Source organism: Columba livia, chromosome 18 (genome assembly GCF_036013475.1).
Source record: "Columba livia isolate bColLiv1 breed racing homer chromosome 18, bColLiv1.pat.W.v2, whole genome shotgun sequence".
NCBI lineage: Eukaryota > Metazoa > Chordata > Aves > Columbiformes > Columbidae > Columba > Columba livia.
Window position 1 is genome coordinate 5,745,838 of NC_088619.1, and position 27,511 is coordinate 5,773,348.

The 27,511-nt window shown below is 44.8% G+C and overlaps 2 protein-coding genes across 4 annotated transcripts; both read left to right on the top strand.

Annotated features, from left to right (window-relative positions):
• Window positions 1–354: 354 nt before the first annotated feature.
• On the top strand, window positions 355–9,739 carry RAB40B (RAB40B, member RAS oncogene family). Its single transcript, XM_005503161.3, has 6 exons — window positions 355–984; window positions 4,795–4,855; window positions 5,461–5,521; window positions 6,379–6,456; window positions 7,021–7,243; window positions 8,617–9,739. Exons 1-6 carry the CDS (start codon window positions 843–845, stop codon window positions 8,886–8,888), a joined length of 837 nt encoding a protein of 278 aa, XP_005503218.1. The 5' UTR covers window positions 355–842; the 3' UTR covers window positions 8,889–9,739.
• A 1,961-nt stretch (window positions 9,740–11,700) lies between these two features.
• Window positions 11,701–26,921, top strand: WDR45B (WD repeat domain 45B). Of its 3 annotated transcripts, XM_065034627.1 has the most exons (11): window positions 11,720–11,939; window positions 12,484–12,611; window positions 17,080–17,154; window positions 20,078–20,179; window positions 20,789–20,876; window positions 21,425–21,519; window positions 22,612–22,802; window positions 23,729–23,814; window positions 24,436–24,537; window positions 25,070–25,191; window positions 25,444–26,921. In XM_065034627.1, exons 3-11 carry the CDS (start codon window positions 17,097–17,099, stop codon window positions 25,548–25,550), a joined length of 951 nt encoding a protein of 316 aa, XP_064890699.1. In that variant the 5' UTR covers window positions 11,720–11,939; window positions 12,484–12,611; window positions 17,080–17,096; the 3' UTR covers window positions 25,551–26,921. The 3 variants fall into 3 exon arrangements, with proteins under 3 accessions (XP_064890697.1, XP_064890696.1, XP_064890699.1); XM_065034624.1 differs by lacking the exon at window positions 12,484–12,611 and having other exon boundaries at window positions 11,702–11,939; XM_065034625.1 differs by lacking the exons at window positions 12,484–12,611; window positions 17,080–17,154 and having other exon boundaries at window positions 11,701–11,939.
• The last annotated feature ends 590 nt before the right edge of the window (window positions 26,922–27,511 follow it).

The following is a 27,511-nucleotide window of genomic DNA, read 5'->3' on the forward strand; positions in this document are numbered from 1 at the left end:
TCTTGCTACTCGCTCAAGGCAAATAGCTGCTTTCCAGCGGGGTGGTGCGACTAAGTGCGATTGATGGCGCCAAGAGCCAATGGCTGCCTTGGAGCGCCCTAGCAACTGGGCCGCTGTGTCTCGGAGGGAACACGAGGAAAGGGGCGGTCAAGGTTTGCCTTCCCCCCAATGGAAGCCGAGGAGGGCGGGGCTAATGCTTTTTTTTTTTTTTGGTGCACCAATAGGCGAACGCGAGGGGGTTACAGCTCCCTCATAGGAGAGGGAATGGGGCGGGGCTTCCATTTCGGCTCGCCAATCAATGCAGAGGAGGGCGGGGGCGGAAACGAACCACCCAATAGCGGGGCTGAGGGGCGGGGCTCGGCGTTCTGTCAGAGCGGCGGGCAGGCTGAGCGGCGGCGTGGGGCGGCGGGGACGCGGGTGGAGGAGCGGGACGGAGCCCCTGCAGCCGCCGCTGTCACCCTCACAACTCACCCGCCACTCCTTCGCGGCAGCACAGCGCCCCGCGGGGTGAGTGCCGGGCCCTCTGTCGGAAGATACAGTCGTCTCCGTTGTGTCCTGACAGGAGGCGCGCTGCTGCTGTCCCCCGCTGCTGACACTGCTCTCTGCCGTCGCCGCGGGAGACGCGCCCCTAGAGCCTCCCCGCTCCCCCGCGGCCGGGGATGGCGCGGCGGGCGCTGGCCCCGCTGCCGTGACGGGACCGCGCCGCCGCCTCCCGCCGCTCCCCCGCCAGCACCGGACATGCCGCTGCCCGCCCGCATCGCTGCCCGCCACCGTGACCTGGCCCCGCCGGGCCCCGGGATGGGCCGCGGGAGCTGATCCGTCAGGGGGCAACGACGAGAAGGATGAGCCACGGGGGGAGCCCTGTGAGAGCCTACGATTTCCTGCTCAAGTTCCTGCTGGTGGGCGACAGCGACGTGGGCAAGGGGGAGATCCTGGCCAGCCTGCAGGACGGGGCCTCCGAGTCGCCCTATGGGTCCCACACGGGTAAGCTGAACCCCGCGCGGGCCCGGGGGCTCTGCCCGCTGCTCCCTGCTCCCACCACCCTGTGCACAAGCGCCCTGGGGCCCTCCAGGGATCCACTGGCTGGTGCTGCCAACTTTTTGGGCTGGGAAATGAGCACAGCTGGACCAGCAGATGAAAACGACCACTTCTGCAGGTTCCTGATTCGTTTCGGAGCTCCCAGGTAGTACCAAAGGTGAAAAAGGGTGCAGGCAAAGACGTGGAACGATGTTTTGCTGTGTGTAGTTTTCAGAAAGGAGGCGGAATTGTCAGCGTTTAAAATCCCATGCGGGTGATCTCATGTGTGAAACTCTTTTTTGGAGTTCAACTTTGAGTGAAATGTCTTAATATACACGATGTCTTGATCAAGGTGATAGGATTTAGCTTCCTAAGCAGTTATTTTTCTGTTGTCATCAGTGAGTAAAGGGAAATACTAATAAAAATGGTTTTCTAGTAAAGAATCCTTGTTGAACAGTGAAGGTATTTGCTGTGAAACTGCTTTCACTGAAAGAGCAGACAAGGAGATTAATTTCATTTTCTCCCTTTTTTCCACTGTCATGTTCTTAGTATCGGAAGAGTAGCCCTTTAAGATCAAGGTTCATGTTTGTAGTGTGTTCTTTCACTTAAGCTTTTTAAAGGGCAAGACTGAAGAGCCTCATCTATGCCAGACATATTCTGTCTGCAGAATAGGGAGTTGTGAATATTGCAGACTAATTTAAAACTAAGCTAATGACTCGAACAAAAGGGGATTTCTGTTTTCTTTCCCTCCCATTCTCTTCTTTTCACTCCCCCAATCTTGTTTGCCTAGGACATACTCTAGTTTTGTTTATTTTTTCCCCTCATGCGAATCTATCATGTGATATATTAAAAAGCAAATTATCTGGTCAAATTGCCCATTGCTTTAGTTTACTGCCAGTATAAGTCTGTGGCTAGTTAATTCACTGGAAGGCTTTAAATTGACTTAGGATCTGTTATGTTGAGTTCATAGTACCGATTCACAGCAGAGAACTCTTCTCCCTCCCTCCAGTTCTTTGTACTGTTGGTGATGAGTCAGACTGTACCCTGAAGGCATGAATGTACATTTTAAGATATTTGCTTAATAGCTTTGCTAAATTGCTCCTTGGGATGTTGTGGTGTGTTTACTCTTCAGGTACCTGGAGAAAAGTGACAGGCGGCTTGGGCAGAGTGTGCCTAGTCTGACTCCATTCTGTACACACAATCTAGTTTATAGATCTTTATGCTGAAGGAGCACTTTAGTCTCCGGTATATCTTGATGTAACTAGGAGAGAATGTTTGACCAGCTCCCGAGCTCGTCAATCTTACTTCAGACTTTTGCATGTAAAAATTTATGATTCTTGTGGTTTTGCTCTTAAAAATGTTTCAATTGTGTGGCTAACACTGTAACTCTGTTAATAGATTTCATGACAGCCAAGAAATGCAAATATTCTTTGTGAATTATTTTGCAAGTACTTAACATGCAGCTTGGAAATTCTTCATCACCAGTGACGTCAAAAGCAAAATACAGGGTTGTGAGTTTTATGCGCTATTTCATGGATTGTAGTCTCTTCACCAGGATATTTATCAATCTGAACTATACAGGGTTAGGCAAGCATGGTTATTCAGGACCTCACAAACTCTGCTAGGCAAAGGTCATTGTTTCGCAGAGACTGAAAGTTCTCAGCCCTGAGAAGACGGGATTAGTGAGGATGGGCCCATCAGCAAAGATCAAGGGGCTTTTGCTTGGTTGTTGTCTTAGCAGCTTCAAAGACAGTTAAGAAGATAAGAAGAAGGAAGATGAAATAAAACCTGTAGTTGACTAGAACAGTATGTGGGGTTTTGTTTTGGGGGTGTTTGGGTTTTTTTAGCCATCAGATTCCTGAAGGTTTTATGTGCAGCTATGGAACTGTCTCATCTCAACTCTGTGAGGACAAACTTCAATTGCATAAACCACAAATAAATTTTTCACAGGCACTTTCTTAACTATTCAAAAATAAATCTGTCTTCTTTCTCATTCCCAGGAAAATATGGCAGTCAGATGTCTTACTGGTTTTTGTCAGTACACAAAAATGATATGAAATCTGGAGGTGGGAAGGAAAGCCAGCATCGTGTGATCAGTCGAGTGTCTGCAAGCTCTGGCTGGTCCAGAAGCTGCGGTTTGAAAGTATTTGGTGTAGTTCAGTTATTAAGGAGTACAATCTTTTGGTCTTTAAATTTTTCTTAATGGCCAAAGGGCTCTGGATTCGAAAAAAAGCAAAGAAGCTTTATTAACATAACAAAGTAAGGGCTGCTGTGGAAGTTGCATTGGTGAACATGGTTCAGAGAGATAATTCAGAAAGCAGTTACCCTAGAGATGGGCAGGTAGGTAGTAAGGTGAGTTGTCTGGGTAACCTGCCTTTATAGTTCTCCCACATCTTGCTCAAAGCTGAAATTATAATAGACAGAATAGACTATTTCACTTGGAAGGGACCCACAGCCATCATCTAGTCCAACTGCATAGAACAGACTGTTACAGGTTGGACACACTTGGTCTCTAACCTGGTAAGAAAAACTGCACAAAAATGGTCTTCAAGAAAACTGCAGAAACTTTGCTTTTAAGCATTGTTAGTTTTCATCGGACTAAATTCAGAGGAAATAACTGCTTCTAGACTAGAACGTAATACCTTAGATGTGCTGTCACTAGGTAGACAAGTACTTTGATGTTTTGCACTAATAGATTTTTATTCAGCTGGATTCTATTTTTGCTTTTGTACTAAAATATGCTTGCAGTGTGATTGCTTGACACAGGGACTGAAAGGAGTGATTGTTGGAAGCGGTGTACTCCTACTCCTTTTCTTGCGGGAACATCAGGTTTAAACTGACAAACTGACTCTCATCCTTCCTCACCTCGCAAACCTGTCATATCTTAGGTTCATATCACAGTTGTTTGTCTTCTCAGAAATTCTGTCTGTCCTTAGATTGAGAACTTCACTGGGGTATTGGCTGTTTTACCTGAAGGCTTAAGAAGACCAAATACAGAACTAATGTTTAATGAAAAGAAAGAAAAAATGGGGTTGGGGTATTTTAGTCTGTAGGTTTCAAATCAAAATAATTCATCCCTTCAAAATTTTCCAGACAACGATGTGTTAATGTATCTCCTGTGCCCTTATACTTCGTTTGCACACTGACTTTATGCAGTGCCTTAAAATGGGATATTTAAGTGCGTGAAATATGAAACTGCCAGCTGGAAAACCCAGAAGAGATCCAGCAGGTCTGGCAGCCTTTTTAATACTCTCTCAAGACTAGACTGAAGAAAAGAGGCTCACGTAGCTGATGCATTCAATGGAAAGACTGAGTTAGAATACGGAGAGTCTCGTGGTGCAATGTTTTTAACGTGGATATCTGTATATATATGTTTATTTTCTAATTGTTTTCACAATCCCTGTACACAGCGCGTGATCTCAGTCAGGGCTCTGTTCTTCTAATCTTCCTGCGTGTTTGCTTCGGTAAATATTGCTAAGTGAAGTTTGTGTAAAGCACAACCTTGACTTTTCCAACCACTTCTGAATTAGTAGGTTGTGGTTTAACTTGAACACATACTTTAGAAGGTAGAAGCACAATGAATGGAGTTTTAAATAAGTTCATAACCTTTAATATGAAAAGTCTTTATATGAACAAGTTGTTCTTATCCATATGCACTTCACAGAGTACTAATAACAAATACCTTTTTTTAAGGTCAGCTTCTTTGAAACCTGTGACTTTCTGTGTATATTGTGCCCTTCCAAGCTGCTCTAAGATTTGCATGACTTTTCCCCACAGGTATAGATTATAAGACAACAACGATTCTTCTGGATGGCCGGCGGGTCAAGCTACAGCTCTGGTAAGCGTGTGCTCCACCTTTCCTCATAATTTATATTTCAATGACACAACAACGCAACTCTTCAGGGCAAGAGTTCTCCCTTACGCTTCAGAAATATTTAGTCAACTGAGGAAGAGTGAGCAAGGCAGCGAGCCCTTTGAGTAAGTCCTGCTTTCTCTTTACCTCCGTTTTGCATCTATTTCATGTAAAATGAGGGATCCTATGGTTTCTCTAGGTGAGAGGTGCAGAAGAAAGGCCCAGAAGATTACAAGTGCCTTCAAGATAGATTCAAAGTACCTTCAAAGATTATAAAATGTACTGGTAATGAGAACCATGCAAGTACCTTAGAAATAATACACTGATTGTATAGCAACATCCCTTTGCTCAGTTTTTGGTAGTAATGGTCAACTATATAACCACAGTATTTTGAAAAATTGTAATGCCAGGACGCCAGCGGGGAAAAACCGCTGAGAGCGAGAAGAGCTCTTATGTATTAACAACTGCTACTGCAGGACTTGTGGAAGAAGAGATGATATTGATCAGTACAGATGAGTTAATCCAGCTGAACTCTTAACATAGGAGGCCACCTACTTCTTTTAAAAATATATATAATTTATTCTGTTTAGGGATGCATCAGGGCAAGGGAGATTCTGCACCATATTTCGGTCTTACTCAAGAGGAGCCCAGGTAAGCGAAGTACAGCTTTCTCAATGGTGAGTAATGGTTGCTGGATGAATGAAAGCAGAGTTACACACCATTGTGATGGCTTCTGCAGCTCACTTGTACACTGCATGCAGGCTTGGCAAGAGTCTGAAATAACGTGAAACATGGGAAATGATAAGGTGCGGGATTTTATTTTAGGGAGGGGAAATCCATGAGGTTGAAGTTGAATCAGGGTAAAATACAGTGATATATATCCTTCTGACTTCTTGTTGGTTACTGCAGTAACTTAAGCATGTTCTCTTACTTTGATCATGTAAAAGATACGCTAATACTGCTTCTTAAAACCATGTGCCAAGTAAGAGAAATTGATACCATAAAACTGTCAAGAGTAATGTGAAAAATACAAACATAGTCTAAAAGGTAATGAAATGTAACGACTTGTGAGGAAATTACTTTTAAAAAAAAGCCATTATAGCTTCAGACTTTAAAGTATTGCTGTAATTCATGATGTATTGATTGTGAAGAGTTGCATCTGTTATGTTTCAGAATTGCACAGAGCATTGAATCTTCAAGCTTCCGAATGTAACCAAAAATATTTATTTGCTATAACTTGTGATGTGTGTATGATCAAACTTGTCCACTATAAAAAGGACTATTTACCAATACCTTAGACCCCCAAACTAAGTCAGGGCTTCTGCCCCTCAGCTGGTCTCTAATCTACACAGAGAGATGGGGCTTGTTTTCATGGGATGCTGAGGTTCTGCTCCACTGAGAAGCTGCTCAGCATCTTACAAGATCATTGCAGAATTGGAGAATTTACAGATGGTGTTCTCTGTGTTATGCCTCAGTTAAACTTACTCTTTTGTTTTTTTTTAATACAGGGAGTAATACTAGTATATGATATTACAAATCGTTGGTCATTTGATGGAATCGATCGGTGGATAAAAGAAATAGATGAGGTAAGACACAGTACCAGAGTGTCACTAGTCTGTAACAGATGACTAAGACCAACTGCTTATGGTATTTTCTACTGTTTTTACTGGCATTTGCAGGCAGTGCTTACTACAGAGTTATCCAAGCTGCCAAGTTTATAGTTTTCTTTCTATGTTATAATTCAAGAAAGTTGGAAACATATCAACTAAAGTGTCTGATTTCTTTAAAGGTGTTGATGGAAAGCATATGGAGGGCAAAGATTTCATATTGTAGTCCCACTCCTGCTATAGATTTGCCAAAATCATCTGTGTAAGCCTGTCTTCTCTGTGGAAGGGATGTTTTTAGATCAGAGAATCACAGAATAATTTAAGCTGGAAGGGACCTCTAGAGATCATCTGGTCCAACCTGCCACTTAGTCTTTAAATCTTGAAAAAGCTTTTTTTTGTTTTAATTGAGGGAAGGGGGAAATGGAAGCCAAACTACAGCATGTTTCAAAAAGATGCACCCAATTTCAGATATGAGTGATTTCAAATTGGGTCCATCTTTTTGAAACACCCTCTATTAACTTTTTGTTGCTTCTCTTTGCTCAGCATGCTCCTGGTGTACCAAAAATCCTGGTTGGAAATCGCCTTCACTTGGCCTTCAAGCGCCAAGTGTCTACTGAACAAGCACAAGCCTACGCTGAGAGGCTGGGCATGACTTTCTTTGAAGTCAGTCCACTTTGTAATTTCAATATTACAGAGTCCTTTACTGAGCTAGCAAGAATAGTATTGATGAGACATGGAATGGACAGGCTCTGGAGGCCCAACAAGGGTAAGCGGTGTACACTGAAAATGTTGTAAATTTAGTCCTAGTTAAGGCTTACGGTTCATTAATATAAAATAGTTTTCAGAAACTTTGATGCAAAAACATCAAAAAAGAAAAATGAGGAATCCTGTACAATTTGCATTTTAAACAGAAAACTTATATCTGCAGGCATAGCCTGTTCCTGCTTTTGTAGGCAATAACATATCACAGAATCCCAGAATGTCAGGGATTGGAAGGGCCCTGGAAAGCTCATCCAGTGCAATCCCCCCATGGAGCAGGAACACCCAGATGAGGTTACACAGGAAGGTGTCCAGGCGGGTTGGAATGTCTGCACAGAAGGAGACTCCACAACCCCCTGGGCAGCCTGGGCCAGGCTCTGCCACCCTCACCAGGAAGAAGTTTCTTCTCAGATTTAAGTGGAACCTCTTGTGTTCCAGTTTGAACGCATTGCCCCTTGTCCTATCATTGGTTGTCACCAAGAAGAGCCTGGCTCCATCCTCCTGACACTCACCCTTTATATATCTGTCAACATGAATGAGGTCACCCCTCAGTCTCCTCTTGTCCAGCTCCAGAGCCCCAGCTCCCTCAGCCTTTCCTCACACGGGAGATGCTCCACTCCCTTCAGCATCTTTGTTGCCCTGCGCTGGACTCTCTCCAGCAGTTCCCTGTCCTGCTGGAACTGAGGGGCCACAACTGGACACAATATTCCAGATGTGGTCTCCCCAGAGCAGAGCAGAGGGGCAGGAGAACCTCTCTGACCTACTGACCACCCCCTTCTAACCCACCCCAGGTACCATTGGCCTTCCTGGCCACAAGGGCCCAGTGCTGGCTCATGGTCATCCTGCTGTCCACCAGGACCCCCAGGTCCCTTTCCCCTACACTGCTCTCTAACAGGTCATTCCCCAACATATACTGGAACCTGGGCTTGTTCCTACCCAGATTCAAGACTCTACACTTGCCCTTGTTATATTTCATTAAATTTTTCCCTGCCCAACTCTCCAGCCTGTCCAGGTCTCTGATGGCAGCACAGCCTCTGGCGTGTCAGCCACTCCTCCCAGCTTGGTGTCATCAGCAAACTTGCTGACAGTGCACTCTATTCCCTCATCCAAATCATTGATGAATATATTGAATAATATATTAATATATTGAATAATATATCTTTCCTAGAACTTACATGCTTGGTCATCTAAGTATTAAGACATAAATAGGAAACTGAAGCAGCGGATATCTAGGATAATGTATATGTGGGAAAGGGTGTAGGAGGAGAAATGAGAATTCATCCTGGCAGTACGGGGGTTGTGCAGAGCACTGGGTGTGCTGCTGCCGTGGGGCTGACAGCAGCATGCTATTATAACATGAGTTTTATGTCTGTTTTTAAGTTCTGAGCCTGCAAGACCTTTGTTGCCGTGCCATAGTTTCCTGTACCCCTGTGCATCTCGTTGACAAGCTCCTTCTCCCTGTTGCCTTAAGAAGCCATCTCAAGTCTTTCTCCATGGCAAATGGCCTTAATGCCAGGATGATGCATGGACGTTCCTACTCCCTCACATCCAGCAACATCAATAAAAGGAATAGCTTAAAAAAAGCTAAAATCCTCCGTCCACCACAGAGCCCCCCAAAAAACTGTGCACGAAACAGCTGTAAAATTTCTTAAGCTCTCTGTGGGAAAAGGAACCTGGATGGAATCCCCTCATGTGAAGCACTGAACACAAGGACTCCATGTTTAATGGTTGAGCACACTATGTATTTATCACACTACATAGCCAAAAATAAGATAAATAAGTCTTATTTTAGAGCTTGCTCACTACAGTAATGCTGCTTTGGAATGAATGATGGGTTCAGCGCAACTGAAAGGACGTGACATTTTGCTCTTGGATTTTCATACTGCATTTTGGTTTCTGAAGTGCGTGATGCCATTGCTTTTACTAGTAGATGGGGATAATTATCATTACATTCAGTTCTTAATTCCATAAAATCTGGAAATTGACTTACTGTGTAATTGTATAAAATCTTGTGGTTTTGCAAACTATTTAAAAATATAAAAATGAGTCACCGGTTTGCGTATTCAGGCAGAGGTTTTAAGTGCAATGTATTGTGTACATTGTCAAATTCTACAAATAGTGTGAGAAATTCTAGGAATACTGCAATTGTGCATTTGGATTTTTTGTAAAGCTTCCTTGATAACTTTGAAGCACTAACTTAACTAAGCTAAAAATGTATATATATAATTATTATGCACATACACAACAAGGTTTTGTCCCATTAGTGTATGTAATAGATTTGATAAAGTTTTGGGTATGTTATTTAATACTTTGGGGAATTAATTTGTGGTTTAAATACTTATTTTTCTGTTAAAAAAAAAAACATTTTATACCACTCTACAAGAAAGTTTGAGGACGAAAATGCCAAAGCCACTGTGGTAAAAGGAACATGACTTGAAGAGCTGCTTTATAGGAAAGAACACTATTTAAAAAATAAATAGATGTTTCTGGAAAAGAAATTCCATTAAGTGTTCTCTAACTGGGCGATGTTGTCTTTATCCTCCTTTAGAAGAATTTAAAGAACAGTATACCTGAACTGGACAGCAGGAATGTGAAGTTATCCTAAAAGCATCATGTAATGCTTTTGTTACAACATGTCTTGAAGATTGTTAACAGAAATATGGAAGAAAAATACACGTCGAGCCTTTCTTCTGTTTGTGAAAGAATGGTGTGACCTGAGCAATAACAATCCTTTGAGGTGATGGTGTCACTTGATGCCAGTTTGTTCCACGTGTCTTCACTATAGCGAGATACCATCAAGTGATGTATATATGATATTCCTTCCGGATCAGCATCGCTGTTCGCAGCCTCTGTAGGCAAGCAGGGAAAAATCAAACCAGTAAAATGCCAAAGTTTTCCAGGACCTGGACCAATCAGTGCAGCACTACTTGAAGAACAGTGCAGCCGGGAACCAGGCACCTCGCAGTTACAGAGTAATAGGCAGCACCAAGGGGGGTGGAAGGAGTTCCTGTGGGACGGCTCCCTGGGCGATGAGCCGGCTCCTCCTGCTGGTCTGCCTGGGCTGAGCTCCAGAGACGTGCTGCAGCGATCCGGATGAAGCTGTTCCACTCTGCAAGTTGCAGCTCCACGGCTTAAAATGTACATAGCGGCCTATGGCTACACGAGGTTAAACCTCAATGTGAGATGTCCGTACACAGGTTTCAGTTTCTTCTGAATTATTACGTTGTCCTCCTCAATTGCCAGGTCACTAGTTTGCTTCCTGTCTCTGTGTGATATGCAATAAGAATGCCAGGCCAGGGAGAGCATTAATATATGTGTGTCCTCAAGGTCAGATTCTATATTCTTATTCTATATTCTCCCACCAGGCAGTATAAAGTAAGAATCTCACAGTAAGGAGGGGCGAGAGCAGCACCCCTCCCTCCTGGTAATGCCTGCAGCAATTCCCCCGAGGAGTAAGTAAAGCCTGAGCCTGCAGCTGGGAAGAGGAAGACTTGAAAAAAGCAAAAGAATTGTTATTTCACGTACCAAGTCTGTTGGCTGCCTGAGAAGACAAAAGCTGGTAAAGATACTATGTGATTATTTTATTTATATATATATATATAAAAAAGTGTGCACAAAGAATAATGTACCACCCAGTCACTGCAGATGGCTCCAGGACTGCGATGAGCATTGTAAACTGAAAAGCTGTAGCAATCTCCAACCAGAAGTCTGCAGTAGAGAAGAGCAGATCACAAATCTGAAATCGGACATCAAGCCGCTGACGTGGAAGGCACAGAGCAGGTACAGCAGTGGAAGTGAACGCACACGAGGGCTGAGAAGCAGCTGGCGTTAGTGTGAGCACACATCGTGAAACGATGCAGGTTGGAAGGTCCAGCATCCTGAAGTAACTTCTCTGTTGAGCTTAGACCAGCTTGCCTGGGTCCTTGGATCTTAAAAACTTTGTTTTCAAGGGTTTTTTTTTGGCGGTGGTGTTTGTTTTTTCAAGCCAGGGGATCACATATTTTAGCGTAGTCTATTTCTTCTCACTAGTTTGATGCCCTTGTTGTGAGAGCTTTATACCAAATGGCCCTTCAGACCCGGGAAGGGGCCCCAGGGCGGCACTTTCCTGCACTGGGGTGTCCCTGGACTCGCAGCAGGTGGAAGCTCACGCTTTACCAGGCTGGGTCTCCCAGCTCCAGGGCCAGCAGCCCTGGTTTGGCCTTGGAGGAGCCCGGAACAATCCCCCTGTGAGGAGCGGGGATCCCCGCGGGGCCCTGTGCCTGCGCCACCCTCGGGGCATATACCCCCTGAGCAAACCCCTCTTCCTCAGAGCCGCATCAGACCCCCCTTCTGCCCAGCGGCGCATCCCCCACCGCGGCCCCGCTCCCTCCCTCAGCGCCAGGCGCAGCCGCCGCCATTCCCGCCGGGCCGTGGCGCGCTGCCGCTCCGTTGCTCGGCGCTCCTCCCCCTGGCGGGTGGATGCTCTCCGTGCTCGGCGGCGCTGCCTGGCAGGCTCGGAAGCGGCGGCTGGCCTGTCCGCCGCGGCCCGGTTCGGTTCGGCCCGGCTCGGCTCGGGCGGGCTCCCGCGGCGGGGCTGGGGCGGGCGGGCGCCGCCATGGTTTAAAGGGGGGCGGGCGGAGGTGAACAGGTAGAAGCCATGAACCTGCTCCCGGCCAACCCGCACGGCAACGGGCTGCTCTACGCCGGCTTCAACCAGGACCACGGTGAGGTGGCGGGGCTGGGCCGGGCCGTGGGGCGCGGTGCCGTGAGGGGAGCGGGGCCGTGGGGCGCGATGCCGTGAGGGGAGCGGCGCTGCGAGGGAGCGGGGCCGTGAGGGAGGGGGGCTCGCCTCTCCCCGGCCCTGCGGAGCCGGTGTGTGGCGGTGAGGGGTGGCGGTTCGCGGCCGGGAGCCCGGCAGCGGTGACCGCCCGCAGCCGCCGGGGCCGGGCCTGCCGCGGTGCGGGCGCGGGAGCCGGCAGGGCGCGCTGCCCGGGGCGCCGTGTCCCTCCATGTGTCGCCCTGTGGCGGGCAGGATGCCCCAGGTCTGGTCGTTGCGGTTGCTGAGGTGGCTGTAGTCCCGGCTTTAACAAGCCGGGAAGGCTGTGTTTGCAGATTTAACCGTTCTGCGGTGGTTTTAGGTCAGAAGAGCGCTGTGATGTGCTGCGGGGTGTACCCGCCGCTTCGGGGAGAGTTGGTTGGGCGGAGCGGGGGGAGAGGAGAAGGGACAGTCGTGTTTAATGTGCATTTTCAAATACATCTGCCTCTCAGATGGTGGTTTGGTGCTTGCTGGAAGTTTTGCTGCTTAAAGTGGGCTGGTCTCCCTCATGTAGCTGTATAAATGTGCCTTAGATCCTGTGCTCAAAAGGATGTTCTTTGCAAAGTACGTTACTGAAAAGGTAATTCACAAATTGTCATTTTCTCAGTGTAAGTACTTAGCATTCAAAATTAGCAGTATAACTTGTTTTTTTGCCAATTTATATTTTTAAAATGGCGGTTAAAACTATGAATCATATTGGCAGACAAGTACAGATACATGGACCACTGAAAAGCTTCCCAACTGTATGCTTGGCTTATTTTTTGTTAGAAAGGGGAAGGTCTTTTCTAGAAAGGGGGTGTACATGCCTTGTCTTGCTTTTGCAATACAAAAATAGCGCCGGCTTTGTGAGTAAGTGTCCTTTTTGTAGAATAAGGAATAGCAGGTCATCATTTTGTAACATCCTTTTGTCTTAACAAGCAATACTCTTGCCTAAGACTGTCCTGCAGCTTCTGCTATTGTAGCCTGTGGTTCATATACCTGTTGCTGATGCTGTTGAAGTCGTGTGCAAACATGAATTATTCTGTTAGTTCTAGTCTAACATCTCTGATGACTTTTTGTCAGTAGTATATCGAGCTGTTAATGAAGTGAGCTTCTTGGTAGCGCTCTCCATGCTGTCCTGTTGGACTGGCAACAATACAGTAGTCTGTCTTTCAGCAGCTCTGCACTTGTTTGCATCTTGTGTTTGCAACACTGATGGAAAAAGATTTGTGAGGATGAGCTTCATTTCAAATGTGCAGGGGTCTGTAATGAAGCGGTAATATTTGGTGCTAGGCCTGTGATGTGGCTGGGTTATAAAGAGAACCATGTAAGAAGCAAAGTTTCACTGCAAAATGCCTTTCGAATATCATTTTAGCATGTAAAACTTTTTCTTTCTTGCAAAAGCTTCCTTAAATTCTGTAGCGATAAATGGAACATAAACACTTTTTTGAATAATATCACATCCAAAGTATATTAAGGAATTCGTAAGCTAAGAAGTTTATCTTGACCGTATTCCAGTCCCATCCTATGTAGCCTGTCCAGCCAACTGAATAATAACAAAAAAGTTGAGCAGAACCCATGGTTGTCTTTCATTTGCAGGCTCCTGCAGCTCTTCCTGCCTAGCAAGGAGGACTTTTGAGCTGTGGGTAGCACGCTAACCTTCTTAAAAAGGCCCCAAGCTAGTGAAGTGTTAAAGGATGGGGGATTCTTTGGCTGCTCCAAGAAGAGCGGGTAAGAGGAAAAGCTCACTTCTTCCTTGGTGCTCCCACCAAAAATAGAAATATGAGTCACTTGAGTGCTGAAGCTTAGTAGTGTGGGTGTCTGCATATATTGTCACAATAACCTAATTTCTTAGTAATTTAAGACTAGCCAATCCCATAATGATGGGAGGAGCGATCTAGTCTCTCCAAGTCGTAACTTCCATGGCTGACAAGTGACTGGCATCTGCAGTGTTTCTGAAATGTACTTACTTCCCTTGCTCTGTTTTGAGTGATGCTATATTTTTACATTGGGTGTCTTTGCCACATTTTGTTTGTCAATTAAAACCCAAAGAAACAGTGTAACCCCCCAAATGAAGGGCCATATTGCAAGTTGTTCTCAGTTGTTCTAAAACAGAAAACTCTGACTTTAGTTTCTTAATGTCAAGCTGGTATACTCCTGATTTCAGATACTTTTCTAGTGCTTTCAGAAGGACATTACAGTGCTCTACAGTAATGAATAGACAAAGCATCATAATAAATTACCATACCAGAATGTGTATGTGTAAATTGCTGACACATTCTGTCACTGTTGTGGTCTGAACAGAGTTTGAAAACTGGGGCGTGGACTTGTTTTGGTGTTGAAACACTTGTCTTATTCATTTAATCTCCTTTAATGGACCGAAATACTTAACTACAGGACCCCATAAATGTTAGTAGGATTCTGTGCTGTCTCTTATGGCTTTAGACAAAATTTGCTCTTGTGAGGAACGCTAACGTGCTATGAACTTCACTGTTGCAATGTCTGGATTTTAGGCCCATTTAGGCTTTAGAGCCTGCAGATTTCTTTGTGTCAGCATGCCCCCTTCAGCTTGTGGCATCTTCTAGGACAGTCTTTAATTTTGCCATCCCTTTTTATTTGGTTTTCGGAAAATAAACAAAAATCACTGTGGCCTTGCTGGGGCTGTTGGCAAATAGTACTTTCAGTGTAGGAACAAGCGTAACTGTGGGTTACGGTAATGATTCTGTGGAGGTTTGGTTTTCCCAAGCATCTGATTTGTTTTTCCCCCAAGTATGTGAGTTGTCTTCTGCCAGTGGCTCTTAACAGCACGTCTGTCCCTCCTTAAAATGAGACGTGAACTTCCCATGGCTGGAAGCTTATATGCCTTTTATTGCAGCAATTCCCTTTTCTGGCAGCCCCTCCCCAGCTCTCTCATACACAGGAGCTCCAAGCTGCAGCTGAGCTGTCAAATTCGTGATCCCAGTGGCAAACGCTGGGATCAATCCGATGGGAGCCGCTGGGGTCCTGAGCTGTCCCTGTCACCTGGGATTGAACGACTAGCAGTAATCTTCCTCTATGGTTTTTCTCTCGTTTGGCTCAGGGGTTGCCATGACTGAGAACTTCATATCTCTGTCAGTAATGATCGACTGTGTGGGGAATATCGCTGTGACTCACATCCCTCAGTTCTGGTGTATTGTCTGCAGTTAAAAATGTAGATATTCCCCAGCCATTAGAAGCAGCCCACGTCTTAGTCACGAGGTTATCCCTGCAGAAAAGCTGTAGTGGTGCTACAGGAAATGTAATGTCTGCATTTTATTGTGTTAGGAATGTTCCGTTTGGGTTTGTTATAACTTCCTGATATTAACACAAGTCAAACTTTACAGTGCCCTTTTACTATAGAACAGTTTCAGCATCCCTCTGTGTCTCTCCTGGAAATACAATATCAGGTGTTAAAAATTTAGCCGGAAAAATAATTATATGGATACACAGAACAGCTACCAGAAACAGATCCGTTCTTATCCTGTGCAGTATTGTTTTATGTAGAAAGACATCATTCCATCGTAATTTGCTCTCTAGTTATCCCAGTAGTGTATTGCACGAGGTGGCGGCTTATTAGTGCTGCAATTTCAACACAGCAAACTCGTACATATTCAACTGACAGAACGAACTAACGAATGGTGCACTGAGAAGGGAGGAGGTAAAATGAACATAGTTAACGTAAAAGCACGTATTTCAGTATGCTTGCTAAGCTTTCTCAACTTTTACTAATCTTTCTAGAATTATTATATTCTTGTTAACCACTCTCTAGGTGTGTTTACCTATGTAAACAAGAACTTTTTTGTATTTAATTCATTGCAAAATCTTGGACAGGGTGAAGTTGTGCCTGTGAGTCTTTTGGGTTGGGGAAGTCGTTTTTTTGCGTCTTTTGTTTTCTTCACTCTTTAGGTAACTGTTGTGCTGTTAGAAGGTCCAGTGTCTGTGACTCTGATGTTAGGGACTATATGTAAAATAAGAGGGTTTTTTGTTTCCATCCTACATTAAAGGGTGCAGATATAGATCTTGTGGTCATTTTCCCATTGTAAATTCTGTGAGTTCAGTGAACAGGAGCCCTAGGGATGCTGCACCTCCTAAGTGGTTTGTATAGCAGAGGATGTGTGTGATGCCTCTTTTGTTGCTGTTGGGTTTTATTTGGTTGTGGTTTTTTGTTTGGCTGGGTTTTTGGGGGGTTCAAGTAGTTGCAGTTATTGCAGTGCATAAAAAGAAAATCTGGCTAATTTGAATATCTTTCACAAGGACACTGAAGATCTTAAGTGGATTTTGGTGTATTGCATAAAAATTATGTAGTAACTAATCTTCAGTCAGTCTGCCTCTAGTGACAGTAGCTGCTTCTGACTTCACACTGGCACTTCTTTATATCAGCAACTACATTCTATCGTTAGCAAGGAAAACAGGAGGACAGGACAGTTTGATGGATGCCACTAAAAAGGCACATGAATAATTCTGTATGCAAATATAACTAAAATAATTTTCCAGAGTATTTTAATCTGGCTTCTAATAATTCTCTGGTTTAGACTTAAGCCATTGGCATGTAATTGGCGTCTGACTCAGCAGACTCTCGTTAGAGCATTCTTAAAAACTATGTTCAAGAAGCTGTCTTGTGTGGGAACATGGACAATAGGTCATGCTTCATATAGTTGTAATCACAGTGTAAATTTGGATCTAATGAGGAAGGAGGGGTTTGTCTCATAATGGCTGTTGGACCATGAAAGTTAAAATACAGGTTTCCTTCCCTCTGTGGTGCACGGCATAGGATACAGATGGGTTGGGAATTGCTCTCCTTTCCTTCCATTGTTTTCTCACCTGTCTAAGAAGAATCTTGAGAACTTTCCACTTTCAATAGAGGTCAGCATAGAGGACAACTTCTCTAAATGCTTTCACTTGCACTCACTAACAAAGCCCACAAGTGGTCTTTAGCTTAACAATGTCATTTATTGAGTAACGTGCTCTTAACCCTCTGGCTCTTGCGTAGTTCTTGAGTGTCTCCTGCAATTACTATATATGTGTATATATATATGTGCTTTTTACTACAGGATGCTTTGCATGTGGAATGGAAAATGGATTCCGAGTTTATAATGCAGATCCACTCAAAGAAAAAGAGAAACAAGGTAAAACACTTAATTGTTATACCATGCTGGTTCTGGGTTGGAAGCTCAGCCTCTTTGTTTTCTGTCAGATTTTTGCTTGGCTTTAACCATTCCATCACTGGAAGGCTTTGAATAGAGCCTCAAGAAGGGAAGTCTGTGCTGGTCCAAAGGGACTCTCACTTACACCACGGCCTGGTCAGATGTTTAGATGCTATTAATTAGCACAAAGCTGGATGCTGATTACTTTGTCTCACCTTCTTGCAGTGGCTGGGTTGCGTTAGCTGTTGTTAATGTTTGCGGTCTTGAATAGGAGAAGTTGCCTACTTGTTCACAAGTGGGAGAAGAATTGCTGGCTGCAGTGGTATTGCGTGCCATCACGAGAAGTTGTTCTGTTCTTGTGCAGCAATCTGGATGTTCTAGTAGAGCATTAAAACCTTTTTGCTGGAGATCTGAACATTTCTTATACTTGCTTAGAGTGTTGCTTGCGAGAGCACTGTGAGCTCAGGCCTCTAATACTCTGAATTTTGTATTCTCTGTATGCTTAAAAATTAGGGAAGATCTTAGGGCAGTAACCTAGGATCATGTCTTAAAATTAGTAGATGAGCTATATTAACCAGGTAGTAGAGCTTTTCATCAGAAATTGAACAAACCTGAGTCAAAATAAGGGAAAATGGAAGGTAGCCATGTGATTCTAACCCTAAATACAGGAAGAAAACTGCCATTCTGAACAGGTTTCCCAGCACTTCCAGCTTGTGGTGATAGAAAGGATTTAAGAAGAGGAAAAATGTATTTAAAACAGCAATTCCTGTGAAAGCAGGCATGCTTTTACTTTTTAGTGCTGTAAGAGATTTCAGTCAGTGGCCACAGCCGACAAATTGTTGTCTGTTCTTAGTACTAAATTCTTTCACAAGCAGCATGTCTTGGGACTGTCAGCTGTGATAGTGTGCTAAAAGGGTTGGGATTCGGGTTGAAGTGCTGTTGAGGTCCTGGTAAAAACTTCCTGCCGGTAGCTCTGGACGTACTTCCAGGATTCCTGTCGTGAATTGATTTTTGAGTCAGGTTGTCTTTTCCCTGGGACCCGAGAGGTCAGACTGTTCTGGCTGCACAGGTACACAGAGAAATCCTGTTCATCTTTCACGCATATTTAAACCTACCTGGGATAGTCCCAGATGGAGCTTATCTGTTTGATTTCTGTAACCCAGTCTTAGCTGGTGCACCCTGGCTTGTCTCTCATATCCAGGAATTCCATGAAGTTCCCCATCCACACACCACCTGTCAGGACTGTAACGACAATGATTAAAGCATCTCTTCTAACAGATTCAGAACATCTTGCATGCTCTTACATTGTCTCACGTTATTGTTTGTAAATATTTTAAGACTTTTTGTTGCGGTGATACCTCTTCATAACAAAATGTGCTGTCAGGCTTTAAATGTTTTAATGGAGTTAAGAGAAGGATCTGGTGCAGAAGGGGTGGTGTCCAAATACAGCTGGTCAGGAAGGAAACTCAGCAGTCAGAAGTGTCATTGGAGAAACCACAAGGACTTGTATGAAATCCAGAGCTTTACTGCTCCGGTGTGAATATCTTTCCAGGCATCTACCTTCAGCTCGATGTAGTCAAGTGTCAACGTAGATTCCTCATCCAGATGTACTCCATTGCTTCTAAATATCCACCTGCGTCTCCCTTGTCCTGTCCTTCATGCTTTGTCCACATCTCTCCATTGTAGCGCTTCCCTCCAGCAACTCAGACACTTCTGCTGTGTTCTCCCATCCTTATTTATGACAGTAGGTCTCTCTTGAGTCCTTCTGACATTTCAGCCTTTCCTGCAGCTTTGAAATGGTTTACTAGTTTTGTCCACTTTTCCTGCTGCAGCCTGCCAGTGTGTAGGGTTATTGGACAGTCTTTTACAGTACAAGTTTAACTCTACTTGCCTTGAAGGCCACAGTTACAGCCTCTCCTCCTGACGATTTCAGTTCCCCCTCCCCTGTGGAAGCCAAGCATCCCTCTAAGCTATGTAAAGAAAGCCAAGCCCCCACTCAAATGTCATCAAATGGAAAAATTATTTCATTATAAAAGCGCCTGGTTGATAAGCGTGGCATCTTATTCTACTGCCTCTGCAGCTGAGATTCTTAAAAAGAAGAAAACCTTTTCCTTGCACTGCAACTGAGAAACTGTCTGCACCAGCTGCTCTGTCTTGCTCTCACTATGTTTCCTGTATCACTGAGTGGAGACTTGCTGGAGCTGGACTGTATTTCTTACCTATTCCAGCAGCTGTGGATAAGCTCTGGAGAACAGCACTAGAGATTCTAGTTCAGTTACATATGTGTGTTTGGCTTCCTTCTCTCAGATCCGATGAGTCTATAAAGACAAATCCCGTAGCAAATGAAAAGGTGCACGACTCATGAACGATATTGGTATTTTTCTAAGTGCGTGGCATTAGCGTAATAGAGCAACAGCAGACTTAAGTGTGTGCCTGTGAGGGGAGTGAAACTGAGCAAACTGGACAGCCTTTCTAAACACACTTACAAACCCACTGTAGAATAGGAATTATCAAGCTGCCACGATGATGTTGCTTGACCACCTCTCATGCAACATGTTTTAAATTCAAAGCCTTGCTGTGAGGCCTGTCCCAGTTGTGTGACAACAGCAGTCTTCATTGCTATGAAAAATAAAGCAACTTGGCTGAGAATCCTAGTTTAAACAAACACACATTATTTCAGACAAACAAACCAACAAACCCCACCCTTTTAGTCCAGATTTCTTGACTGTCATCTCCATTCTTCGAGGCTTCTCTGTTTAAGGTCAGCCAGAGTAGGAAGACACTGTTCTTCTCAGGTGCCTGAGAGACATAGTAGATAACAAGAGCTTTTATTGTAACAGTGGTAAAAAATATATGGCATTTTCAACAGGTTCTGACACTTAAATAAAATACATTTGTCTTCCAGAATTTCTAGAAGGTGGCGTTGGCCATGTCGAAATGTTGTTTCGTTGCAACTATTTAGCACTAGTAGGTGGAGGAAAAAAGCCGAAGTACCCACCTAACAAAGGTGAGTTGTGAGGAATAGATATTGTAAATGTTTGCTTTGCTGTCTGTGTGGAACTGCCCAGACATCCCAACCGAAGTGCTCTGAGCTGGGGTCTGGTGTTCTGAAGGCTGGATGAAGGGGATGGTGCAGCAGGTTTAAGTAAAGGTGGCGAAATATGTTGCATCACTTCTGTTACCTGCAATGACTGTGACCTGGTGACAAACTCTGTATTTGTCACAGGTAACTCCACAAATAGACTCTATGGCTCAGCAACCTGAGGGGAAAATGTCCCTGGCTGACAAGCTTTGTAGGAGAATATGCTACTTCTCTCTTTTTTTTAACTGCTGCTTTATTTCTTTGATAACCCTCAGAGAAAAATGAAAAAGCTGATTGTCTTTAGAAAAATATCGAATTGTCAGCTTTTGTGGGTAGAGTTTACCAGCTCCTACCTGCACAAGTCATAGCATGAAAGACTGGGTTGATGTGTAGTAGCTAAATACCTTCTGATGAGCAGGATGCCAGCCTGGAGCTGTGATTAGCCTTCTCAGATACTAGTTGTTGTTATCTTGGACATGATGTGGATCTTTGGATATGCCTGGATGATCTAATGCAATCTCTGCACTGTTCTAGTAATGATCTGGGATGACCTGAAGAAGAAGACTGTCATTGAGATAGAGTTTTCCACAGAAGTCAAAGCAGTTAAGCTGCGAAGAGATAGGTAGGTTCAACAAACACATTCCAAATGTGCAGCTTGGCTCTGTATGCTGTTATTAATTTCCAGCTGTTTGTAGGAAAAAAGTCCTGGTGTAACACCTGGATAAACAACACCAGCAATCAGAGTTAAAACAGGCTTCTGGGGGCAAGCATGAGGTGTTAACAGATCGGCTCAGTTGTACTGGTACCCAAAACCTTGGTGCCTGTAAAAGTTTCCGGTGCCCTAATGTAGGGAAACGTTCTCATGTGGCTGCTGCTGCTGTTTTCTAGGTGTGGAGGAGTGTGAGGGGAATCCAAGCAGATCTCTAGAGCAAGAACATCTGTTAACAGCTGGAGTCTGTATGTGTGGGCGGAGGGTTCTGCTGTCACAGCTTTGGATAAAAGTGCTTTGCAGGCTCGTAGTAGCTTGTTTTCCTGCAAAGCTGCGAGTCTGTTGTGGTGGGGGAAGACAATATATACATTAAATCAGTTGAAAGTTTTTGCAAATCTGAATTAATAGACATGTCTCTGTTTTACCTGCCCCAAGTCATAGGAACTTCTTGTCTCTTTCAGAATTGTGGTAGTCTTGGACTCGATGATTAAAGTTTTCACATTTACACACAATCCCCATCAGTTGCACGTCTTTGAAACCTGCTACAACCCTAAAGGTTAGTTGTACGTGTGGGCTGGGGAACAGCAGCAAGTTTATTCTGTTCTTGACATGCTGTTTATCTTCAGCTGCCTGAATCAGTTTTGTTTAGTAAGTCATTGAACAGTTTACTTACTGTGCTCTAGTGATGCCCTTTGGAGATGCTTTTTTGTTTATAAAATGGTTATTAAAATTTATTAATACTTGGCACAGAAAAGCTTTTCTCATGTACTTCTGTTATGTTACAGATTCAATGTCTATAAGAGGCATCTGCTTCTGTAAAGAACCTGTAAACTTGATGTATTTTGTGCCAAGAGCTTAATTATCAACACAAACCATTACAAAGTGCATCATTCTTCGTTCAAACAGAGCTAGAACTGTCTAGCAGGCTGTTCCCCACAGCATCAGAAATACCCGAATTGGCAAACTGCTGTAGTTCTCCCCACCTCGGGAGGTTTCCAGGCCTGCCCGAAGCAGTCGTGGCGTCGCTGGCAGTGCTGGGGGCAGCACACACACCGGCTGACGGGCCGGAGGGCGCAGGGTGGAAGATGAAGTCCGTGGTTCGTGGTGATGCCCACCCAGCGCTGTGCTGGCTGTGGGCTGCGTGTGCAGGAACCTTCGTGCTGTCGGCAGAACGCCCTGGAGAGGCGACTGGCCTTAAATGGTCTGTAAAAAGTTACCGAGAAAAAGAAGTGCAAGTGCCGTAAGAACCAAGTTCAAACATGAATTAATAATAATCAGTTTTATTGACAGAGGAGAAACTAAAATGTCACCTACTATCAACTCTTGCCCTTTTTGAGCTGCTGAGGAGCCTTTTTTTTTTTAAATAGCTGATGGAGCTGATCTCCAAATACAACCACATTTTGAATAACCACAACTAGATAACTTGCTCTCATCACTTTATTTCAAAGTAAAAAATTACACTACTCCCCTAATTCTCTGTACTCTGCACTTATAGATGGATCATGTAATAGCCATTCAAATAAAATTCTGATTTACTACATGTATGTTTGTTTATTCTGAATTACTGATCTCTTAGAAACTTAAATTTGAAAACTTTATTAGGTTATGGGAACCACACAGTTATTCTTGTTTGTTTTTTGCCTTTTAGGTCTCTGTGTCCTTTGTCCAAATAGTAATAATTCTCTTCTTGCATTTCCTGGAACACATACTGGCCATGTGCAGATAGTGGATCTTGCTAATACAGAAAAGCCGCCTGTCGACATCCCGGCTCATGAAGGAGTCTTGAGCTGTATCGCGTTAAACCTGCAGGGAACAAGAATTGCAACAGCATCAGAAAAAGTAAGAGTAATCTCCTCCTTACTATGCATTCTAGTGTAGTAACTCCTAAAACAGTCGCATCCTTTCATAGGAAACACATAGAAATAACTCAGTGGAAAATTTGTCATTGAAGTATCTATCTTTACTGCTTCTTCAGGATATCCAAACAGCAATCCAAACGCTGTGCCTGAGGTAGCGTTCATGTTTTAGCTGGCTGTAGCAGTGACATTTGAATGAGATCTGGCACAAGCAGTTCGCATGTTTCATGTGCTCTTCAATAAATACTATTAATTTTAAAAATAAAGGGTGGGGGGAGATCATTTGCATTCTTTCACCGTTGTTAGTTTCTGCTTAAATTCACTTGTAAACCACCGGCTAAAGAGATACTCGCAAGTAGGTCTGTCCTACTGGAGGACTTAGTTCTGGCTTATCTCCTGTCAGCCCGGGAGGCAGGCGCGCTGCCTCTGCCGTTCTCATACACACACTGCAGAGGTTTTCATACCCAGTGGAAATGATACAATGATTCTTGGCATATTTACCAAATCGTGTGTGGTTGTATATTACATCGGGCTAAAGAATGCAATGTGCTGACAAAATCCCAACGTTACTGAGTAGTACAAATCCCGTTGGGCTGGGCTGATGCAGATGTAGCAGAACACAGAGAGTCAGAGTTGCCCTCTCCATGGAACGTTGGTGAAGCATCACCTCCCAAAGAACGATTGGTTCCCAAGTGTCCAGAGGACACAGGGTAGATGGGCATGAGGCATGACGAACACTCGCTGCCTGCTTCCACTCAACTCAGTTTCTCAAAGACATGTTAAATTAATCCAGTGAGTCTCTGCTTAGAATAGTTTCTCCTGCACAGCATATAGCTCAAAAATGTTAAGCAAAAGCAGGTACAGAGAGCGTTCTGTCTTTCCTAATGTAATGCTTGATTCTTTTTCAAGGGGACCCTCATAAGAATATTTGATACTTCATCAGGGCATTTAATCCAGGAGCTACGAAGAGGATCACAGGCAGCAAATATATACTGGTATGTTTAATGGCTTCTGCTTTGTTTTCTTGTGGGTGGTGTTGTGCTGAGGCAGCCTGGTGAGTGGCACCCAAGTCATTTTCAGAAAGCAAAGGTGAGTTGTGCTGCCCCGGGCAGAAGGCAGAACGCCCTTGCACTTGGAGGTGCCAGGGCTGTGCCTGGCCTGTGCTGCATCCCCTCAGCTCATGCTGGAGGAGACAACAGCAGCTGGCAGCTGTGTGAAGCCTGGCACAGGTCACAGGGGTTGCGACAAAACCGTATAGCTAATATAATGTGTAGAGTAAATTGTAACTCAGGGATGCTTTGACTTCACACTGAAATACAGGGAATGCAGCCTGACACTTCCCAGAGGGACCAGGATGAGTACCTGGGGCCAAGTGGAGTGTTTAGCACAACATGGTGCTGCTCTGTGTGCAAGAGCACAAGGCAGAAATTTGACTAATCCGCAGCTGGAAGGTTGGAGGGGACCTCAGATCATCTAGTCCAACCCCCAGCCACGGGCAGGGACGCCTTCCAGCAGCCCAGGTTGTCTGAAGCCCCGTCCAGCCTGGCTGTGAACACTCACAGGGAAGCAGTTGTGTACACCAGAACCATTACTGCAGCTGTCTGTATTCTCCACAGCATTAACTTCAATCAGGACGCTTCCCTCATCTGCGTATCCAGTGACCATGGCACAGTACATATTTTTGCTGCAGAAGATCCCAAGAGAAATAAGCAGTCAAGGTAGGTTTGAACTATTCTGAAGTCTTGTGGGGCTGGGGGACTTGCCCTTCTTATAGTTTAAAACCCTGGTCTTGTCAAGCGGTAGCGAATACCTGCACTGCTGGAGGTGACAAGGTTCACCTGCTGTGCTTGAGGGAAGTTGCAGGTTTGGGACTATAGAGCAACGCCAAGTGTCTGCCGTCCTCTGGAGCTGTGGAGTTCCAGCAGGGGAGGGGGTGCTTTAGTGGCGCTCTCAGTATGAACATACATACTTTGTGGACATCTCACATCAACCAATCTCTACTCAAATCCCTTTGCAGTTTTTGCAGTCACTTAAAATCGTAAAACGAGCTGTAGGATCCCCTGCCCTAGAAGGGAAATTGTACACGTTACCTGATTGATACTCAGGAGAAAAAAAAAAAAGCCAATAAAAACTAGCAGTTAGTGTGAACCCCAGAACTTGTTCCAACACACCAGCAGTTCTAAATCATCTCTAGTCAACACCGTACTAAGTTGTTATGTTTGTTTGTTTTTTTCTGTTTCGCTCTTTCAGTTTGGCCTCTGCCAGCTTCCTCCCCAAATACTTCAGTTCCAAATGGAGTTTTTCAAAGTTTCAGGTTCCCTCAGGCTCTCCGTGCATTTGTGCCTTTGGAACAGAGCCAAACGCTGTCATAGGTAAGTGAGGGTGGCTTCCCCAGGTTCTGGCTGCAGAACCAGGGTTCCATCCGCACTGGCCTTGAGCTGGAGGGGATGCTCAGGTGAGACACTGTGTGTCCCTGGCAGCTGAGAACAGGAGCCCTTGCTGCTCCGCACTGCCTGGGGGTGACACAGGGCTGGGTGCAGCTGGAACGGCGTCAGCTACAGCCCAGGGGACAGCTCAGCACCTCTGGAACAGCTGAACTTTTAACATGTTTGGTTTTGTTTCAGCAATATGTGCAGATGGCAGCTACTACAAGTTCTTATTCAACCAAAAAGGGGAATGCTCAAGGGATGTCTACGCGCAGTTTCTAGAAATGACAGACGACAAGCTTTGACTGAGCTGAGGGAGTGCGCAGGTCAAAGTGCTGCCTTGGCTATTCCACAGCTTTGGAAGGACAGTATATGAATGTCCAATACTGATCGACAAGTTCAGCAGACCTCACTGAGAAGCCTGGCCCAACGTGATCAGAACAAGCTCTGAAGTAGTGGACTACCTATGTTTATTCTCATTTCTGCAAGTATTCATCATTAAAATCTTTTTGGGTTACTGTCATCAACTCAAGTTTTCAAGATGTGGCTTTCAACAAGCTTGTGCCTATTGGGTTTCTCTTGATCTAAACTGTGAAATGACTTTAGCTGAAACATGAGTGCCTGCCACACGGAAAGATCTGCAGGGGCCTGTACGGATGTACAACGAGCCTTACAAAAAGGGATGTGAAACTAGAAGACTTTAGGCATTGTGTTATTTCCACTGAGTGGCTGGGAGTGGGGGAAATACTGTGGATCATGCTCAAGTAGAACTCAGCCCGTGTGGCTGGAGCAGAACTGCCCTCCCCTGCCCACAGAGGAACAGAGGAGCAGCGATGACAAGTGTGTAGCCATAGACAACTTGTCCTCTGACAGGGTGTGGGGGTGGGTGGGGGTCCTGTGGCCCAGACGTGCTGATCAGCACCACCAGGGTGTCAACCTGTATGGAGTGGCTGACAGCACCTTCAGGCGCTGCCTGACACAACCACCTCTCGGTGCGTGGAGTGCGTGGCCAGGACACTTGGGCAGCTGGAGCTCCTGTCAGGAAAGAGCTGGTGCAGGTTGACCCCCCAGGCACTGGTGTGGCAGCTGCTCCGGCCGCTTCCTGCTCAGTGCTTGGACCGGAGTGCCGGGCAGGCCCCACACAGCTGGCACAAGTGACCAGGGGACACAGAACATACATCTGCGATGGCTTTACACCTGCAAACTGTTGTTTTTGTTTTCCTGGAGCTGTTGCATACTACATACTGTTGGCCTAGGGACAGTTAGGTTAGACTAAACCGACTGACTTGTAAACTCACTCCCAAAGTTGTTGTATGGCAATTAACACTTACTGCTGAACCAAGGCACAAGAGACTAAACTAGAAACTGAGATAGACACAAGCGCTCTGTTCACAGCACTAACTACCTGGGGGGAGGGAGGTCTTGCTCTTCTGAAATTTAATTTCACAGATGCTTCAACTCTGACATGCCCATTCACTCTAAGATTGTTTAGCTGCAAGCTCTCTAAATTTGACAAGTTTTTTCTAGTGTCACATAACGTACTAAGGACTAACCTCTATGCGGACTTGGATGTCAAGGTTGCATGTTGCTTTTATGTGTATTTAATCACAAATTGTTTTGCACACTTATTTGTAATATGTTATTTCTTTTAAATAAAAGTGACTAATTTTGCTGTATTTGCTGACGATCACAGCCAAAGTCCCTGTTGCCATAGGTGCTGGGGAATAAACCTGTAAATGAGAAATGGTGGTGGCTGTTACGGACAGAAACTGGATCGTGCTGCCCATGCCATGTAAACACAGGCCAGGAAGTAAACAACTTACTGGGCTGTGGGTGTTTATACCCAAGCAAGTCCAAATTCCAGTGCAAACCAGTTCTTGTTCTGGGCTGTTGACCACACTGCTCACCACAGCTGCTCTTCTGAAGCTTCTTGCTGTCTAACAGCTGTCCGAGGAGAATCTCCTGCCGCAAATGTGTGCACCGGGGAGCACCAGAGACCATTTTCCAAGCGTGATTTAAATCCTCTCTCCGGCACAATTCTAAGCTGTTTATGATCCAGGCAGCTGCGCTCACTTTAAATAGCAAGGAAACTGCTTTAACTAAAACATTAAACCTTCTGCAGAGCGCTCTGAGGGGTTTATGTATTGTAATCTGCTGAAGCGCCATCCCATCACAGCCGCCCTGCAGCTGACCAGAGACTACGAGTGTATTTCTTGGTTGATTTAAACTCTGCTGGACTTGTAAAACTTCCCCTGAACATCTGTTC

What these genes read in the sequence shown, in the direction of transcription:
- RAB40B (XM_005503161.3), top strand. Translation starts at nt 843, where the DNA reads ATGAGCCACGGGGGGAGCCCTGTGAGAGCCTACGATTTCCTGCTCAAG. An exon ending in CGGGTCAAGCTACAGCTCTG is followed by an intron (nt 4,856 to 5,460) that starts GTAAGCGTGTGC and finishes TATTCTGTTTAG; the next exon opens with GGATGCATCAGGGCAAGGGA. An exon ending in CTTACTCAAGAGGAGCCCAG is followed by an intron (nt 5,522 to 6,378) that starts GTAAGCGAAGTA and finishes TTTTTAATACAG; the next exon opens with GGAGTAATACTAGTATATGA.
- WDR45B (XM_065034624.1), top strand. Translation starts at nt 11,873, where the DNA reads ATGAACCTGCTCCCGGCCAACCCGCACGGCAACGGGCTGCTCTACGCC. An exon ending in CGGCTTCAACCAGGACCACG is followed by an intron (nt 11,940 to 17,079) that starts GTGAGGTGGCGG and finishes TTTTTACTACAG; the next exon opens with GATGCTTTGCATGTGGAATG. An exon ending in TTGCAACAGCATCAGAAAAA is followed by an intron (nt 22,803 to 23,728) that starts GTAAGAGTAATC and finishes TTCTTTTTCAAG; the next exon opens with GGGACCCTCATAAGAATATT.